Consider the following 20295-nt stretch of genomic DNA (forward strand, 5'->3'; position numbering starts at 1 on the left):
ATGACCGGTTTAGCGGTGGGTCAGTCATGGTCTGGGGTGGCATTTCTTTGGGGGGCCGCACAGCCCTCCATGTGCTCGCCAGAGGTAGCCTGACTGCCATTAGGTACAGAGATGAGATCCTCAGACCCCTTGTTAGACCATATGCTGGTGCGGTTGGCCCTGGGTTCCTCCTAATGCAAGACAATGCTAGACCTCATGTGGCTGGAGTGTGTCAGCAGTTCCTGCAAGAGGAAGGCATTGATGCTATGGACTGGCCCGCCCGTTCCCCAGACCTGAATCAAATTGAGCACATCTGGGACATCATGTCTCACTCCATCCACCAATGCCACGTTGCACCACAGACTGTCCAGGAGTTGGCGGATGCTTTAGTCCAGGTCTGGGAGATCCCTCAGGAGACCATCCGCCACCTCATCAGGAGCATGCCCAGGCGTTGTAGGGAGGTCATACAGGCACGTGGAGGCCACACACACTACTGAGCCTCATTTTGACTTGTTTTAAGGACATTACATCAAAGTAGGATCAGCCTGTAGTATGGTATGGACTGGAGTATAGTATGGACTCCAAATCCAGACCTCCATGGGTTGATAAATTTGATTTCCATTGATCATTTTTGTGTGATTTTGTTGTCAGCACATTCAACTATGTAAAGAAAAAAGTATTTAATAAGAATATTTCATTCATTCAGATCTACGATGTGTTATTTTAGTGTTCCCTTTATTTTTTTGAGCAGTGTATATTCTGGTAAGCCGACCAACTGAACATATGCGGTGGTACTTAATGAATATGATGTCAGTTCGGTTGTCATCTGAGACATTGTCATCAATGATAAGATGACAAACTCTACAGTGGAAAGTCTACACATCAGAATTATTGGATTCACATGGAATTGTTGTTCAATTTAAATGTTTGAATATGAAATTATTTGTGATGGGATGAAATGTGATTTTAGCTTCTAAAATGTGAGATTTGGGTTTTCATAAGATAGGGCTCTGCTCAATCAGTGGCCCGCCCCTGTGAAGGGACATGGGCTATAAAACTTTTCAAACACTCCCTCCTCTCCCTTCCTATTAAAGCCCTTGACGACAATATAACCTCCTGTTCCGAGGACGTGAGGATGACGGTCCGATGTCAGAATGGTTCAGATAATAACTACAGAACGAAGCCAACATCAGCGTAAGCTTTGGTTGCGAATGGTATGAACTTTAAACTCTTATTCACTACAGAAGTGATACCTCCTAGCCATTGAGTTAGCAACAGCCGCTGCAAATGAGGGTTAGGACGGAACAGACAGAGTATCCCGTCTGCCACACAACGATGTTACTACAAAGTATTCAATTTACCAGCAGAGAAATTCTTCATAGGACGAAGGACTAGGTTGGGCAACAACGGCCTTCCATCTACCACCAACCTACCGAAGCGCAGCTCAGAGTAAATATTTATTGCATTTTCCTTTTACAAATGGGCGGTAATTTAGAATGCATGAGATACTGTATTTACGATAGCACAGCTTCGCCCTTTGTTCCTCAGTCTTCCCGCTCTTTCACTTTCACCCAGCCTCCTTTTTTTCTTCTTTTGTGTAACAAGCAGTCATATCTGTTCCGCCAGCTAGGGACGTTTTCCTTTATGACGTCATTTGTAATCAAGTTATGATTTAATTATGTGTATGTGTAATTCTGTGTGATTAGTTAGGTATTTAGTAAATAAATAATTAAACCCAATTTTGTATTGTTGATTCAACTTGTTAGCCAGGATTCCTGCAGATAACTAAGAATTTACAACTTTCAGATGAGACTGAATTAAGATGACGATTAATATTGACTGCTATTGATGTAAAATATTACTAGGTCTTTAAGAGTTTATTCGGAAGATAACAGCTCTATAAATATTATTTTGTGGTGCCCGACTCTCTAGTTAATTACATTTACATGATTAGCTCAATCAGGTAATATTAATTACGGAGAAATTATTTTATAGAATAGCATGTCACTTAATCCGGCATAGCCAAAGACATGACAGCGTTGAACGCTGAGCTGTAGTCAATGAATAGCATTCTCACATAAGTGTTCCTTTTGTCCATGTGGTAAAGGGCAGTTTGGAGTGCAAAACAGATTGCATCTCTGTGGATCTGTTTGGGTGGTATGCAAATTGGAGTGGGTCTAGGGTTTCTGGGATAATGGTGTTGATGTGAGCCATTACCAGCCTTTCAAAGCACTTCATGGCTACGGACGTGAGTGCTACAGGTCTGTAGTCATTTAGGCAGGTTGCCTTTGTGTTCTTGAGTAGTTCTCATCATATGTGCGCCTCTTCGATGGTTCAACGTCCCTGTCTGTTGTTCGGTGCTTTCCCAGGTATGGGGGCAGCAGCTCTTCGGCTGCATCAGATTCACAACTGTCAGTGTCTATGCTAGCTGGGCGAACAACAAATGTAGAATTACTGATGCCAGCATTGAATGTGCTCATGGAATCAGAACAACTTGTGTCGTCGACAGGAGCAGGTGTCGTACTGCTGGTAGTAGCAGTACTACCAGTAGAGCTGGTATGTGTCTCTATGGACGTGGGCCTTACTATATGGACTGTTTGAATATGTGAAGATTTTTTTTATATTTAAAAAAATGAATCACATTTTTATTTGGCGTACCAGACGGCATTGCGCGTACCCTACCCCAGTTGTGATTACCTGCTCTACACTATACTTGCTTGTTTTTTCACAATCTGAAATTAGCAAACTATTAGAATTTTAGCGACCAGGAAATGGCGGAGAGATTCCTGCATTGTGCATATTTAATGTGTGAGGGATAAAGTAAAGCAAAGGACATGCAGGGAGTTGGAGTGCTTGTCATCCCTCCATCTCTTTCTTTCTGTCTCCGTCCACTCTGGGACACATTTTCCAAATTAGGCAGAAAATAGAATCCATTTGGAGAATTGCAGAAAGGAAGGAGGATGAGGAGTGATAAGAGCGTATAAGGAGATAATCATCAGCAGAAGATTTGTCAGCAGTACTCTGGGTATGTGTGCATGTTGGAGGGAGGAAGTGATACCCTTCCCAGTGTCATTAAACCTATTTTACTGCTTTGTTTTGAAGGGATAGTTCAGGGTTTTGGACTTAGAGGCAGTTTTGTGAGCCTACTCTGTGGAAGTAGATAAAGGGCTTCATTGCCAAAATCCCAAACTATCCCTTTAAGTAAAATAGTCGCTTTCCATAGACTAGTATCCTTACATTTAGTGTCAATCATCATAATAACAGAGGCTGCTAAGGCTGGCTGGCTGGCAATGGGAAAATGTAAATATGATAGTGTCCTCTTACATCATTCTAAAACCATAATCTGTCAAGTCATCCTGCTGAATGAGTCTGCAAAATGACCCACTGGTTTATGATTCATTATCCGTGATTCCTATTACTGTTCAAAAATAAATCACCATGAGTGATAGAGCAGTTAGCTAACCAAGGCCCGGTTTCCCTAAAGCATTTTCATTAGATGCGTTTCTTTCCCAACAGCGTCACTTTATACACAGATCTCTGCTAAACATAATGAAGTTGACAACAAATACAAAGTCGTCAATGTCTTTGCAATTGTTAGGCTACAAACAAGCGGAGGATAAAAAGATGCTTCAAATGAGAACCGAGATGACTGCATTAAAAGATAAATAGCCTATAGCATAGACTACAGGTCTACAGTTGAAGTCGAAGTTTACATACAGTATACCTTAGCCAAATACATTTAAACTCTAGTTTTTCACAATTCCTGACATTTAATCCCAGGAAAAAGTCCCTGTTTTAGGTCAGTTAGGATCACCACTTTATTTTAAGAATGTGAAATGTCAGAATAATAGTAGAGAGAATTATTTATTTTAGAATTTCTTTCTTTCATCACATTCCCAGTGGGTCAGAAGTTTACATGCACTCAATTAGTATTTGGTAGCATTGCCTTTAAATTGGTTAATTAACTTGGGTCAAACTTCTTTTTAACTTCCTGACTGATGTCTTGAGATGTCCACATAATTTCCCTCCATTTTCCTCCTCATGATGCCATCTATTTTGTGAAGTGAATCAGTCCCTCCTGCAGCAAAGCACCCCCACAACATGATGCTGCCACCCCCGAGCTTCACGGTTGGAATGGTGTTCTTCGGCTTCCAAGCCTCCCCCTTTTCCCTCCAAATAGGTCAAATAAAATATATATTTTCAACAACTTGATTGGAGTCCACCGGTGGTAAATTCAATTGATTGGACATGATTTGGAAAGGCACAACCCTGTAAGGTCCCACAGTATCAGAGCAAAAACCAAGCCATGGGGTTGAAGGAATTGTCCGTAGGGCTCAGATACAGGATTGTGTCAAGGGACAGATCTGGGGAAGGGATATGCAGCATTGGAGGTCCCCAAGAACACAGTGGCCTCAATCATTCTTAAATGGAAGAAGTTTGGAACTACCAAGACTCCTAGAGCTGGCAGGCCGGCCAAACTGAGCAATCGGGGGAGAAGGGCCATGGTCAGGGAGGTGACCAAGAATCCGATGGTCACCTCACAGAGATTCAGAGCTCCTCTGTGGAAAACTTTCCAGAAGGACAACTATCTCTGCAGCACTCCACCAATCAGCCTTTTATGGTGGAGTGGTCAGACGGATGCCATTCTTCAGTAAAATGCACATGACAGCCCGTTTGGAGTTTGCCAAAAGACATCTGGTCTGATGAAACCAAGATTGAACTTGTTGGCCTGAACGCCAAGCATCATGTCTGGACTGAAACCTGGCACCATCCTACGGTGAAGCATGGTGGTGGCAAAATCATGCTGTGGGGATGTTTTTCAGCAGCAGGGACTGGAAGACAAGTTGGGATTGAGGGAAAGATGAATGGAGCAAAGTAAATAGAGATCCTTGATGAAAACCTGCTGCAGAAATCTCTGGACCTCAAACTGGGGCAAAGGTTCACCTTCCAACAGGACAACGACCCTAAGCACACAGCCAAGACAACGCAGAAGTAGCTTCGGGACAAGTCTCTGTATGTCATTGAGTGGCCCAGCCAGAGTCCGGATTTTAATCCAATTTAACATCTCTGGAGAGACCTGAAAATAGCTGTGTAGCAACTCTCCACATTCAACCTGACAGAGCTTGAGAGGATCTGCAGAGAAGAATGGGAGAAACTCCCCAAATACAAATGTGCCAAGCTTATAGCGTCATACCCAATGAACCTGTTTTCCTTTGTGATTATGGAGTATTGTGTGTAGATTGATGAGGGGAAAAAACAACTTAATACATTTTAGGATAAGGCTGTAACCTAACAAAATGTGGAAAAAGTCAAGGGGTCTGAAAGCCCAGTCGATGTGGAAGGGGGCGTGCTCTCTTGGCTGTCCCCTGAAGTCCACGATCAGCTCCTTCGTTTTGTTGATGTTGAAGGAGAGGTTATTTTCCTCGTACCACTCCGCCATGGCCCTCACCTCCTCCCTGTAGGCTTTCTCATCTTTTTGGTAATCGGGCCTACCACGGTTGTGTCTTCTACAAACTTGATTGAGTTGGAGACGTGCGTGGCCACGCAGTCATGGGTGAACAGGGAGTACAAGAAAGGGCTGAGCACCTACCCCTGTGGGGCACCAGTGTTGAGGATCAGCGTGGCGGAGGTGTTGTTGCCTACCATCACCACCTGGGGTCGACCCGTCAGGAAGTCCAGGACCCAATTGCACAGGGTGGGGTTCAGACCCAGTGCTGTGAGCTTAGTGATGGTCTTAGAGGGCCCTTTGCACTTTGGGAGGGGGACACCGTGGAGTTGTCAACCGTGATGGAGAGATCTTGGAGCGGGCAGCCCTTCACCAGGAGGAAGAGCAGCTCCGTCTGGTTGAGGTGGTGGGCCAACATCTAGCTGAGACATCTGCAAGGCACGCAGAGATGCGTGCCGCCGCTTGGGTGTCAGAAGGGGGCCTAGAACCGAGTCCTGGGGACACCAGTATTGAGAGCATGTGGTGCAGACACCTCGTAGGAGCGGCATGCCAGGTAGGATACAATCCAAGAGTGTGCAAAGCCTGAGTCGCCCAACCCTGAAAGGGTGGAGAAGAGGATCTGATGGTTCAGGGTGTCGAAAGCAGGGGATAGATCTAGGAGGATGAGAACAGAGGAGAGAGAGTCAGCTTTGGAAGAGCAGAGAGCCTCCGTGACACAGAGGAGAGCAGCCTCAGTTGAGTGACCAGTCTTTGAAGGCTGACTGGTTAGGGTCAAGAAGATTGTTCTGAGAGATATAGCGAGAGAGTTGGTCAGAGACAGCATGCTCAAGTATTTTGGAAAGACAATAAAGGGATACAGGTCTATAGTTTTTGACATAAGAGGGATCGAAGTGTTGGTTTCTTGAAAAGGGGAGCGACTGGGCATTTTGATGTCAGAGGGCACGCAGTCAGTGGTCAAGGATGAGTTAATGAGGGAAGTGAGGAATGGTAGAAGGTCTCCAGAGATGGTCTGGAGGAGGGGATGGGGTTGAGTGTGCAGGTTGTTGGGTGGCCAGAGATTCACTTGTCGCAGGATTTCATCTAGAGAAAGATGTCAAGGCTTAGGGTAGTTTTGTGCAAGTGGCACCAGTGGACTCAATAAGCTGAGTGAATGAGGACAGGATGTCATCAACCTTATTTTCAAAGTGGTTGACAAAGTCGTCCAGGCGGTTGAGGATTGAGAAGGTGGAAAATAATTTCAATGGGCAGAAGCTTGAAATTTAGAGTGATAGAAAGTGGCTTTAGAAGGAGTGAAAGGCTGATACATCTTCCAGAAGTTTAGTTGTACAGTGGAGCAAAAAAGTATTTAGTCAGCCACCAATTGTGCAAGTTCTCCCACTTAAAAAGATTAGAGAGGCCTGTAATTTTCATCATAGGTACACTTCAACTATGACAGACAAAATGAGAAAAGAAATTCCAGAAAATCACATTGTAGGATTTTTTAATGAATTTATTTGCAAATTATGGTGGAAAATAAGCATTTGGTCACCTACAAACAAGCAAGATTTCTGGCTCTCACAGACCTGTAACTTCTTCTTTAAGAGGCTCCTCTGTCCTCCACTCGTAACCTGTATTAATGGCACCTGTTTGAACTTGTTATCAGTATAAAAGACACCTGTCCACAACCTCAAACAGTCACACTCCAAACTCCACTATGGCCAAGACCAAAGAGCTGTCAAAGGACACCAGAAACAAAATTGTAGACCTGCACCAGGCTGGGAAGACTGAATCTGCAATAGGTAAGCAGCTTGGTTTGAAGAAATCAACTGCAGGAGGAATTATTAGGAAATGGAAGACATACAAGACCACTGATAATCTCCCTCGATCTGGGGCTCCACGCAAGATCTCACCCAGTGGGGTCAAAATGATCACAAGAATGGTGAGCAAAAATCCCAGAACCACACAGGGGGACCTAGTGAATGACCTGCAGAGAGATGGGACCAAAGTAACAAAGCCTACCATCAGTAACACACTACGCCGCCAGGGACTCAAATCCTGCAGTGCCAGACGTGTCCCCCTGCTTAAGCCAGTACATGTCCAGGCCTGTCTGAAGTTTGCTAGAGAGCATTTGGATGATCCAGAAGAAGATTGGGAGAATGTCATATGGTCAGATCAAACCAAAAGAGAACTTTTTGGTAAAAACTCAACTCGTCGTGTTTGGAGGACAAAGAATACTGAGTTGCATCCAAAGAACACCATACCTACTGTGAAGCATGGGGGTGGAAACATAATGCTTTGGGGCTGTTTTTCTACAAAGGGACCAGGACGACTGATCCGTGTAAAGGAAAGAATGAATGGGGCCATGTATCGTGAGATTTTGAGTGAAAACCTCCTTCCATCAGCAAGGGCATTGAAGATGAAACGTGGCTGGGTCTTTCAGCATGACAATGATCCCAAACACACCGCCCGGGCAACGAAGGAGTGGCTTCGTAAGAAGCATTTCAAGGTCCTGGAGTGGCCTAGCCAGTCTCCAGATCTCAACCCCATAGAAAATCTTTGGAGGGAGTTGAAAGTCCGTGTTGCCCAGCAACAGTCCCAAAACATCACTGCTCTAGAGGAGATCTGCATGGAGGAATGGGCCAAAATACCAGCAAGTGTGTGAAAACCTTGTGAAGACTTACAAAAAATGTTTGACCTCTGTCATTGCCAACAAAGGGTATATAACAAAGTATTGAGATAAACTTTTGTTATTGACCAAATACTTATTTTCCACCATAATTTGCAAATATATTAATTAAAAATCCTACTGTGATTTTCTGGATTTTTTTCCTTCTCATTTTGTCTGTCATAGTTGAAGTGTACCTATGATGAAAATTACAGGCCTCTCTCATCTTTTTAAGTGGGAGAACTTGCACAATTGGTGGCTGACTAAATACTTTTTTGCCCCACTGTATTTAGTTGTTTTTTAGATCGTACAAAATGTTCTTAGTTCTCCAACTAACCTAGTACGTTCTTCTGATGCTGGAAATTTAACACAGGCCATCTTTGGCTATTATAATGGAGATTGAATTCATGATTAATCGATGCAACAACCAAAAATGATCATTGTAACCAACATCCATCACAGAAAACTACCACCATAATTATCATCTCAATAATAACGGGCCTTTATTACCACCCAGCGTCTGGCCCCAAGCCATAAGAAAGCTGAACAATTAATCAAATGGCCACGCAGACTATTTACATTGACCCCACCCCCTTTGTTTTTACATTGCTGCTACTCGCTGCTTATTATCTATGCAGTCACTTTACCCCTACCCTACATGTACAAATTAGCTTGACTAACCTTTACCCCCCGCAATTGACTCGGAACCGGTACCCCTGTATATAGTCTTGTTATTGTTACGTAATTTTTTACTTCAGTTTATTTCGTAAATATTTTCTTATGCACTGCATCAGATGACCTGGCCTCCACAATCATCCGACCTCAACCCTATTGACGTGGTTAGGGATGAGTTAGACCGCAGAGTGAAGGAAAAGCAGCCAACAAGTGCTCAGCATATGTGGGAACTCCTTCAAGACTGTTGGAAAAGCATTCCAGGTGAAGCTGGTTGAGAGAATGCCAAGAGTGTGCAAAGCTATCATCAAGTCAAAGGGTGGCTACTTTGAAGAATCTCAAATATAAAATATATTATAAAATATATAACACTTTTTTGGTTACTATATGATTCTGTATGTGTTATTTCATAGTTTTGATGTCTTCACTATTATTCTACAATGTAGAAGATGGTAAAAAAGGCACTGTGTGTGCATATATATGATATCCCTCATCTGCATCAGCCCATGAGATAGGCTTCTCAGGCTTTGGTAAAATAAACACACACACACTAGAGCTGGGACGCCTACTGTGTAAGCGACGGTTCAGGATGAGACAGTCATGAAAATAAAACAAATTTTATTTTAAGTGTTTAAAAAAAAGATTTTTTTTGCTATTAGAATGGTGACCCCTGTGATCATTTGGCCGACCGATAACCGTCATAGGCCTGACACACACACACACACACAAAGAGTCTGCAGACTGAACTATCCTTTTTCCGAAGATGCAGATTGGGTTAAATGCGGAAGACACATTTCAGTTGAAGGCATTCAGTTGTACAACTGACTAGGTATCCCCCTTTCCCTTTCAGTTCGCTGCAGCTAGTGACTTTACCGAGTTGCAACAAACACTCAAACTGGACAGTTTTATCTCCATCTCTTCATTCAAAGACACAATCACAGATACTCTTACTGACAGTTATGGCAGCTTTGCGTGATGTATTGTTGTCTCTACCTTATTGCCTTTTGTGCTGTTGTCTGTGCCCAAAAACGTTTGTACCATGTTCTGTGCTGCTACCACATTGTGCTGCTGCCATGTTGTATTTCTGCCATGCTATGTTGTTGTCTTAGGTAGGGCTGGGCGGTATACCATATTTTACTATATACCGGTATTTATGCATGGACCGGTTTGGGTTTTTACTTTACTTTCTATAACAGTATTTTAATGTTTGGTTTGTTAAATGTGATACTGTGTGTAACGTCCATTTTTATAGTTCACTCCGCTACTTGAGTCAGCCCTCTCCACGCTGCTTTACACACAGACCTAGTCCCACCCAGTCACTCAAGGAGCGCATTTGTTGTTGCTTGACCAGAGACACTTTCGTTCAGTCGGCATGGTATTTTTTATTTATTTAATTTTTTACCCCTTTTTTCCCCCAATTTCGTGGTATCCAATTGTTAGTAGCTACTATCTTGTCTCATCGCTACAACTCCCGTACGGGCTCAGGAGAGACGAAGGTTGAAAGTCATGCGTCCTCCGATACACAACCCAACCAAGCCGCACTGCTTCTTAACACAGCGCGCATCCAACCCGGAAGCCAGCCGCACCAATGTGTCGGAGGGAACACCGTGCACCTGGAAACCTTGATTAGCGCGCACTGCGCCCGGCCCGCCACAGGAGTAGCAGTGAGACAAGGACATCCCTACCGGCCAAGCCCTCCCTAACCCGGACGAAGCTAGGCCAATTGTGCGTCGCCCCACGGACCTCCCGGTCGCGGCCGGTTACGACAGAGCCTGGGCGCGAACCCAGAGTCTTTGGTGGCACAACTGGCGCTGCAGTACAGTACAATACTAGTTTGTGTTTCTTAAATCTGCAAACAGATTTTCTATTTTCTTAGCAAGTTAAGCTAAATCGTGTTAGCCACTAATGCAAATCGCTAATTAGCTGGCTAGCTAACTAGCTAATACAAGTACTGAGTCAGAGCAAACGTAGCTAGCTAATACAGCCTGATACCAGTGCTGGTGGAGGCCTAAATCAGCATGTTGTTTGCGCAACAGTATCTTCTAAATCAAATAGGAATAAGCAAAGCATGAATATGTTGGCTATATGAATAAAGATTTAATGTAGGCAAAGATTATAGGGTCCCCTAGGAAACACTGAACATCACTTGGTTCCTACCCTGTCACAATAACTTGTCCAAGGCATTTTCATTCGTTGTCATGTCAAACAATACTGTATTCAAAGTGCCCACTATTATTTATATAACTATAGAATTATAATAAACATTCTATTTCTGTGATTCCCAAAGTTCACCCAAGTGTTTTGATCTAAATCGCAATTGCAACATTTGGTTAAGAATAAGGGCTAGTTTTCCCCCCTATATCGTGGCAGTGTGGAAATTATCTCAAATGAATGCAGAAAATGCAGTCATTTCTGGAAATGCAGGAAATTATTTTAGGTTGAAGTTGAATTGAACAGTATAAAACAATTGGAATGCAGAAAGACTCATTGAAAAAATGTAGAATACATGTGTTGCCACCCTGAGGTCACGCACTACTCAAAGGAAATGTATAACTTTTATTAATCAAAAACATAAAATACCATCAAATTAGAAAAATACTATGATATTTTTGCCATATCGCCCAGCCCTAGTCTTAGGTCTCTCTTTATGTAGTGTTGTGGGGTCTCTCGTCGTGATGTGTGTTCTGTCCTATATTATTATTGTATTTTTGATTTTTAATCCCCCGTCCCTGCAGGAGGCCTTTTGGTAGGCTGTCATTGTAAATAAGAATTTGTTCTTAACTGACTTGCCTAGTTAAATAAAAAGGTAAAAATATTTATATATATTTTTTAAATTATGTAACCCTCCAGCACACCAATCCCCTCAGCGCGTTGGGAAGTCAATTGCAATATATAGATTATCATCATTAACACTTTTCCCACAGTGCACCTCTCTGGGGAAGGGGACCTATGGGATCTATGTGTTGGGAGCGAGCGCACATTGGATGCTTTGTAATGGCCACTTTATTCTCCCAGTATGTGCATGTCCAAGGGTTTGGCTCCAACAGGAAGCCAAAGGTAATGAGTCGCACCCCCTTTTGCCCTCAGAACAGCCTCAATTCATCGGGAATGTGGTGCTGACCCAGAGATGCTGACCCATGTTGACTCCAATGCTTCCCACAGTTTTGTCAAGTTGGCAGGATGTCTTTTGTTGGTGGACCATTCTTGATACACATGGGAAACTGTTGAGTGTGAAAAACCCAGCACTTTTGCAGTTCTTGACACACTCAAACCGGTGCGCCTGGCACCTACTACCATACCTCATTCAAAGGCACTTAAATCTTTTGTTTTGCCCATTCATCCTTTGAATGGCACAAATATACAATCCATGTCTCAAGGCTTACAAATCCTTCTTTAACCTGTCTCCTCCCCTTCATCTACACTGATTGAAGTGGATTTAACTAGTGACATCAATAAAGGATCATAGCTTTCACCTGGATAAGTATGTCTGACTAGATTTCAATCACACACACACTCTCTCAGCTTGCCTCTGAGGAACTACAGTCGTATCAGGTATCACGGAACATTTGGAATTGAAATAAAAGGGAGACAGGAAGGAAGAGAGGGGAAAAAAACAGTTATCAAATCTCATTAGTGTTATAAAAACATGGGAAAGTTTGCAGCGCGCCTGACTTTGTGTGGAAGCGATTGGCTCAGCAGCTTTTTGCTGATCAAAGGGAATCACTCATTTAGAAATAAAAACCCAGTGAATTCTGGGTGCCGGGGCTCATCTAGAGTACAGGGCTTTACCATGTCATCTCCTGTCCGCTTTGCATCAGCCAACCAAAGGTAAAATAAATGTGTGTATGTGTACAGTGTGTGTTCAACTAAGCAGAGTTTGCCCATGAACCATAACATTGCTTTTACTTTCCTTTGAGCAATGTGTCTAGGAGTTGTTTTTTGTTGTTGTTGGTACGCTGGGAATGTGGATTTGATATGTTGGTTCTGTCAGATTCATCTAGATACAGTAGGATACGTTTGGAGTACCTCTCTGATAGTAGACTTCCTCTGGGAAAGTTAAACAACTGGTTTAGAGATGGAGGATGGAGGGAGCGAGGGCGTTATCACTACCAAAGTGCATCCATCATCTCCGCCTGGCAAATAAAGGGCTTCAGCTTTTGTTATTACACTGAACAAAAATAGAAACGCAACATGTAAAGTGTTGGTCCCATGTTTATGAGCTGAAATAAAAAAAACAGGAAATGTTCAATATTCACAAAAAGCTTATTTCTCTAAAATGTTGTGCACAAATTTGATTACATCCCAGTTAGTGAGCATTTCTCCTTTGCCAAGATAATCCATCCACCTGATAGGTGTGGCATATCAAGAAGCTGGTTAAACGGCATGATTATTATACAGGCCACTCTAAAATGTGCAGTTTTGTCACACAACACAATGCTACAGTTGTCTCAAGTTTTGAGGGAGCGTGCAATTGGAATGCTGACTGTAGGAATGTCCACCAGAGCTGTTGCCAGAGAATTAAATGTTAATTTCTCTACCATAAGCCGCCTCCAACTTTGTTTTAGAGAATTTGGCAGTACGGCCAACCGGCCTCACAACCACTGGGGTAATGGTATGGGCAGGCATAACCTACGGACGATGAAAACAATTGCATTTTATCAATGGAAATTTGAATGCATAGAGATACCGTGACGAGATCCTGAGGTCCATTGTTGTGCCATTCATCCGCCGCCATCACCAAATTAAAAGTAACACAATTAAATAACAATAAGGCTATATACAGGGGGTACCGGTACCGAGTCAAGGTGCGGGGGTACAAGTTAGTCGAGGTAATTTGTACATTTAAGAAAGGGGTAAAGTGACTATGCATAGATAATAAACCGTGATTAGCAGCAATGTAAAAACAAATGTCAATATAAATAGTCCGGGTGGCCATTTGATTAATTGTTCAGCAGTCTTTTGGTTTGGGGCTAGAAGCTGTTAAGGAGCCTTTTGGTCCTAGACTTGGCGCTCCGGTACCACTTACTGTGACACCGCCTAGTATATAGGTCCTGGATGGCGGGAAGCTTGGCCCCAGTGATGTACTGGGCCATACACACTTCCCTCTATAACGCCTTACGGTCAGATGCCGAGCAGATGCCATACCAGGTGATGATGCCACCAGTCAGGGTGCTCTCGGTGGGGCAGCTGTAGAACCTTTTGAGGATCTGGGGACCCATGCCAAATCTTTTCAGTCTCCTGAATGGGAAAAGGTGTTGTCGTGCCCTCTTCACGACTGTCTCGGTGTGTTTGGACCATGATAGTTTGTTGGTGATGTGGACACCAAGGAACTTGAAACTCTCGACCAGCTCCACTACAGCCCCGTCAATGTTAATGAGGGCCTGTCTGGCCCGCCTTTTCCTGTAGTCCACGATCAGCTCCGTTGTCTTGCTCACATTGAGGGAGATGTTGTTGTCCTGGCACCACTCTGCCAGGTCTCTGACCTCCTCCCTATAGGCCGTCTCATCGTTGTTGGTGATCAGGCCTACCACTGTTGTGTCGTCACCAAATGTAATGATTGTGTTGGAGTCGTGATTGGCCACGCAGTCCTGGATGAACAGGGAGTACAGGAGGGGACGAAGCACACACCCCTGAGGGGCCCCAGTGTCGAGGATCAGCGTGGCAGACGTGTTGTTGCCTACCCTTACCGCCTGGGGGTGGCCATCCAGGAAGTTCAGGATCCAGTTGCAGAGGGAGGTGTTAAGACCCAGGATCCTTAGCTTAGTGATGAGCTTTGTGGGCACTATGGTGTTGAACGCTGAATAAACAGCATTCTCACATACAGTAGGTGTTCCTTTTGTCCAGGTGGGAAAGGGCAGTGTGGAGTGCGATTGAGATTGCGTCGTCTGTGGATCTGTTGGGGTCGGTATGCAAATTGAAGTGGGTCTAGGGTATCTGGGATGATGCTGTTGATGTGAGCCATGACCAGCCTTTCAAAGCACTTCATGGCCACCGACGTGAGTGCTATGTGGCGGTAATCGTTTAGGTAGGTTACCTTCACTTCCTTGGGCACAGGGACTATTGTGGTCTGCTTGAAACATGTAGGTATTACAGACTTTTTATCATTTCTAAAAACCTGTTTTCACTTTGCCATTATGGGGTATTGTGTGAGATTGCTGAGGATTTTAAAAAATGTAATCCATTTTAGAATAAGGCTGTAACAAAATGTGGAAAAAGTCAAGGGGTCTGAAAACTTTCCGAAGGCACTGTACACACTGTATGTGAAATCCATAGATTAGGGCCTAATGAATTTATTGATTTCCTTATATGAACTGTAACTCTTTGAAATTGTTGCATGTTGCGTTTATATTTTTGTTCAGTATATTTTGTTTTCTTTCCTACTTTTCTCTGAGGTACAAGAGAATAACCTCAGAAGGGCTCCCCAGCTTGGAGGCTACTACTCTAACTCACACAGATTAAAAAGTAAAATCTCTAACTACTCTGTGTGTTCTCTGGCAGTTTGGAAATTACATTTTTCTTATTATTTTTTCCACGACACACATTTCTATAATAACTTCTTGTTGGTATTGTATGAGAACGCAACAATAATTTGCAGCTGCCATTAGTCTCTCATTTTGAAAGGAGTCAGACAGGGAGAGAGGGGAGGGATGGGGAGCTCATCTGTGGGGAGAACAAAACAGGAGTAATAATAGAGAGACTCAATCACAGCCTCTCTCTCTGACTCTATGGGCATCCCAGACCTTGTTCTGTCTGCATAGAGTCATTTCCAACGGAGAAGAAAAGTGCCTTTTGAGAAAGACAAAGACAGGGAATGGAGAACAAGCAATTTGCCTCCTCCATAAGTGTCCTATAATCTAGTGCCGGAGAAGAATGCTGCGCTGCTCTGTCTCTCATCTCTCTATCCCTCTCTCTATATATTTTTCTTCTCCCTCCTCTCCATCATTTTCAGCACAGAGTGAAACAGAGCTGCGTGATTCTGGTGTTGTTGTTTCCTGCCGGGTAGTGATTTTCAGGCCCTGCTGCCATCGGAACAGTACAGTATCAGGAAGTCTGGAATGACTGGCCCAGAGTTGCTGTGACCTGGTTGGCTGGTTGTAAATGGGAACATTTTGTTTATTAAAAACATTCTAGAACTCAATTTCTGTAATATCAGTAGTCTCTCTTTGAAATGCTATTCAAGAACAGGTGCATGGACCTTTTGTATCAGACATACCTATTTTCTTTACATATCTGGCACACAGTGATACATCAAATCTGTGTTTTTAAGACATGGAGAGGAAGACACAAAGCCCCTTTCACACACAGCCAACATTGGCAAACAGTACTCATCAATCTAGTCCATTAAGAATAATAGTCATGTTTCCATAGTGATCTATTAGACAAATAGAACCCTGAGAACACACCACATAGACAACAAAGACTATATAGGATACAGCCATGGTCTGAGGCTATACTAAGCACTAATAACAACAGGTGTCATTAAATCACTTCAAATGTATTTACGTAACCATTTAGCTAGAATATAGAAGTTCAATGCTAAATCCATCAACTGAACTTCCCAGCAAAACATTGAATGACCTCTGATTCCTTTCTCTACCAATCGGATCATTGATGTCATATCAGCCATTACTTTACTCTCCAATACCAACATCCTGTCACTACTTATCAGGGGGTACACATCTGGAGGTAGCTTCCCAGGCCTGTACTACTCTGACCAGGGTGCATGTTATGTCTTCACACCACACTGCAGTGGCAGAGATACAAGAGCAGACTTGTATCTAAGTTAAGTTCGGGAGCCAGCCAAACAGGCTCGACTATCTCTCTGCTGAGGTCGTGTCACCTGTCGTGTCCCATCATTTCTGGTTTCACCTTGATACACTGTGGCTCCGCTTCCTGACAGAGTGGAGTGGAACCGAGCAGGGCAGTGACATGTTTCCCCTCAGGGGAGAACAGGAAGGAAGGTTTCTCACCTAGTCAATGTGCTAGGTACAACAAAAAACAGTTATCTAGGCCAGGGCATATGTTGGGTGTTAGTTTACTAGTTACTCCATTCAACAACTTAACACAGAAATGGGATACAAGAAAAACTAGGATGTCTTGATCTGCAAATTGAATTTGTGTTTGTTTAGTACACTAGGATCCGGTGTTAGTGTGTCCCTTACCTGGTATACATGGTAAGCGTTGGCAGCGCGGCCTTGCAGAAACACAGAGGGAATCCAGACATTGATTAGAGCACGGTGAGCCCTGGGTTTGAGAAGTACACAGTAGAGGGTAAAGAGTATTCATGGCAGGAAACATATCATTCATTCCAAATACTACTAAAGTAAGGGTCTTCAAGACATGTCAAGAATTCACTATTATTACTATGCTTATACGAAGATTATTCAGTCAGGAATTATAACCATGAAGTGCAACAATGTTTGCCTGGCTACCCATCCACATCTCTCCGATCAAACGCCATCCCCACTAACGTTTCTTCTACATGATGAATGTATGGAGAGATTGATAGAGCAGCAGAATTCAATTCAGGATGAGTTGTCTGACGAGTAGAAAAACCATGGTAACTTTTACCTTGGTGTCCCAGGGGCAGCATGTCATTTAAAAAAGGGCTACTACCTACATTAAAACTCCTTGAGGAGACCTTTCATTAAGGAAATGGAAAGAACCCTAAGGGAGATAAATTGTTACCCAGAGGACACACTGTTTCAGACACCCAGGGTGTGTTCAAAATCGGAAACTATCCCTTATATAGTACACTACTTTTGACTAGAGCTCTATGGGCCCTGGTCAAAAGTAGTCCACTATATAGGGAATAGGCTGCCATTTCAGGCACCGAGTAATAGCCAGGTGTTACAGCCCTCTTAACCTCTACTCCTGTTAGACATGTTTAATGAGGGGCAGAACTGATTTAAACAGCACAGTGACATAGCAACAGCCTCCCTCCCTCTCTCATCACAAAGGTTGAACTGTGTTCTTTATTCACCGGAAAACAAATTAGGACAGTCATCATGAGGGTGCCCACCTCAACTCTGTTTTACCACTCCTCTCTTAATGAGACAAGGGTCATCCCTGGATCAGGAGAGCTACTGTAGTGTCAACAGGCTTTCTTTACAACTAGACATTTACACATGTGAAAATTGTAGTCATTTAGCAGACGCTCTTATCCAGAGACACTTACAGCTAGTGCATTCATCTAAAAGCGCAATTACGCCACTTTTCAACCTCATAATCATTATCTCCAGCATCATAGCAGTGTCTACATATGTGAAAACTACGTGTTTCTATGATCCGTGGTTAAAAACATATAGTATTTCTAGCCAGAGGCAGGGTATATCTAGCCAGAGGTAGGGTATTTCTAGCCAGAGGCAGGGTATATCTAGCCAGAGGGAGGGTATTTCTAGCCAGAGGCAGGGTATATCTAGCCAGAGGCAGGGCATTTCTAGCCAGAGGCAGGGTATTTCTAGCCAGAGGCAGGGTATATCTAGCCAGAGGCAGGGTATATCTAGCCAGAGGCAGGGTATTTCTAGCCAGAGGCAGGGTATTTCTAGCCAGAGGCAGGGTATATCTAGCCAGAGGCAGGGTATATCTAGCCAGAGGCAGGGTATATCTAGCCAGAGGCAGGGCATTTCTAGCCAGAGGCAGGGTATTTCCTTGCTCCCCTCAACACTGCGAATCTCATAGAGTTTGAAAATCACTGTTTCTAAAATGTTTTAACTTTTGATGATGTCATCTACAAAATGGTAGAAATGTGCAATTTTCACACATGTAGACACTGGTGCTGTACTGGAGATAATGAAAATTAGGTTGAAAAGCCGTCTGGCTATGGGATACTCCTCTCTCAAGTAAAGTCTTCCTTTGTAATGTTCCTAAGATCTGTTATTCGTCATCTGAGTTGAGATGGGTGTGTTTCTATGATCCGTGGTTAAAAACATATAGTCCTAAAAAATGCTTCTCTCTGACATCACAGAACGAGTTTCTAGCCAGAGGCAGGGTATATCTAGCCAGAGGCAGGGTATATCTAGCCAGAGGCAGGGTATATCTAGCCAGAGGAAGGGTATATCTAGCCAGAGGCAGGGTATATCTAGCCAGAGGCAGGGTATATTTAGCCAGAGGCAGGGTATATTTAGCCAGAGGCAGGGTATATCTAGCCAGAGGCAGGGTATTTCTAGCCAGAGGCAGGGTATTTCTAGCCAGAGGCAGGGTATATCTAGCCAGAGGCAGGGTATATCTAGCCAGGGGCAGGGTATATCTAGCCAGAGGCAGGGTATTTTTAGCCAGAGGCAGGGTATTTCTAGCCAGAGGCAGGGTATATCTAGCCAGAGGCAGGGTATATCTAGCCAGAGGCAGGGTATATCTAGCCAGAGGCAGGGTATATCTAGCCAGAGGCAGTGTATTTCTAGCCAGAGGCAGGGTATATCTAGCCAGAGGTAGGGTATTTCTAGCCAGAGGCAGGGTATATCTAGCCAGAGGGAGGGTATTTCTAGCCAGAGGCAGGGTATATCTAGCCAGAGGCAGGGCATTTCTAGCCAGAGGCAGGGTATTTCTAGCCAGAGGCAGGGTATATCTAGCCAGAGGCAGGGTATATCTAGCCAGAGGCAGGGTATTTCTAGCCAGAGGCAGGGTATTTCTAGCCAGAGGCAGGGTATATCTAGCCAGAGGCAGGGTATATCTAGCCAGAGGCAGGGTATATCTAGCCAGAGGCAGGGCATTTCTAGCCAGAGGCAGGGTATTTCCTTGCTCCCCTCAACACTGCGAATCTCATAGAGTTTGAAAATCACTGTTTCTAAAATGTTTTAACTTTTGATGATGTCATCTACAAAATGGTAGAAATGTGCAATTTTCACACATGTAGACACTGGTGCTGTACTGGAGATAATGAAAATTAGGTTGAAAAGTGGTGGAATTGCCCTTTAAGATCGCTGGGTGAGACAGACAAATACCACAGTCATAGTAAGTACAATTTTACCTCAAAGTAGTTATCATAAAGTACTAGCCAGGTTCTATTAGCAGTTAGTACAACACCTGCATATACACAGTAATGTACACTACATGGCCAAAAGTAGTCCAACATCTCATTCCAAAATCCTGGGCATGAATATGGAGTTGGTCCCCCCCTTTGCTGCTATAACAGCCTCCACTCTTCTGGGAAGGCTTTCCACTAGATGTTGGAATATTGCTGCGGGGACTTGCTTCCATTCAGCCACAGGAGCATTAGTGAGGTCGGGCACTGATGTTAGGCAATTAGAAACAGGAAAGGGCCTTCCCCAAACTGTCGCCACAAAAAGCACAGAATAATTTAGAATAGCATTGTATGCTTTAGCGTTAAGATTTCCCTTCACTGGAACTAAGGGGTCTAGCCTGAACCATGAAAAACAGCCCCAGACCATTATTCCTCCTCCACCAAATGTTACAGTTAGCAATATACATTCAGGCAGGTAGCGTTCTCCTGGCATCCGCCAAACCCAGATTCATACGTCGGACTGCCAGATGGTGAAGCGCTATTCATCACTCCAGAGAATGCATTTCCACTGCTCCAGGGTTCAATGGTGGCGAG

At 43.7% G+C, this 20295-nt stretch overlaps 1 protein-coding gene across 3 annotated transcripts in view; it reads right to left on the bottom strand.

The window, feature by feature from the left end:
- LOC115112903 (sorting nexin-29-like) overlaps positions 1 to 20295 on the bottom strand; it is a 165739-nt gene that overhangs the window by 24552 nt on the left and 120892 nt on the right. For 2 of the 3 annotated variants that reach the window (XM_029639944.2, XM_029639945.2), the window contains one exon: positions 16904 to 16985. The exons of the other annotated variant lie outside the window; for it this stretch is intronic. In XM_029639944.2, coding sequence (XP_029495804.1) covers positions 16904 to 16985 — 82 coding nt within the window. The remainder of the gene's footprint in view (positions 1 to 16903; positions 16986 to 20295) is intronic. 3 annotated transcript variants of the gene reach the window in all.

This window comes from Oncorhynchus nerka, linkage group LG28 (genome assembly GCF_034236695.1).
Source record: "Oncorhynchus nerka isolate Pitt River linkage group LG28, Oner_Uvic_2.0, whole genome shotgun sequence".
In the NCBI taxonomy this organism is placed as follows: Eukaryota; Metazoa; Chordata; class Actinopteri; order Salmoniformes; family Salmonidae; genus Oncorhynchus; species Oncorhynchus nerka.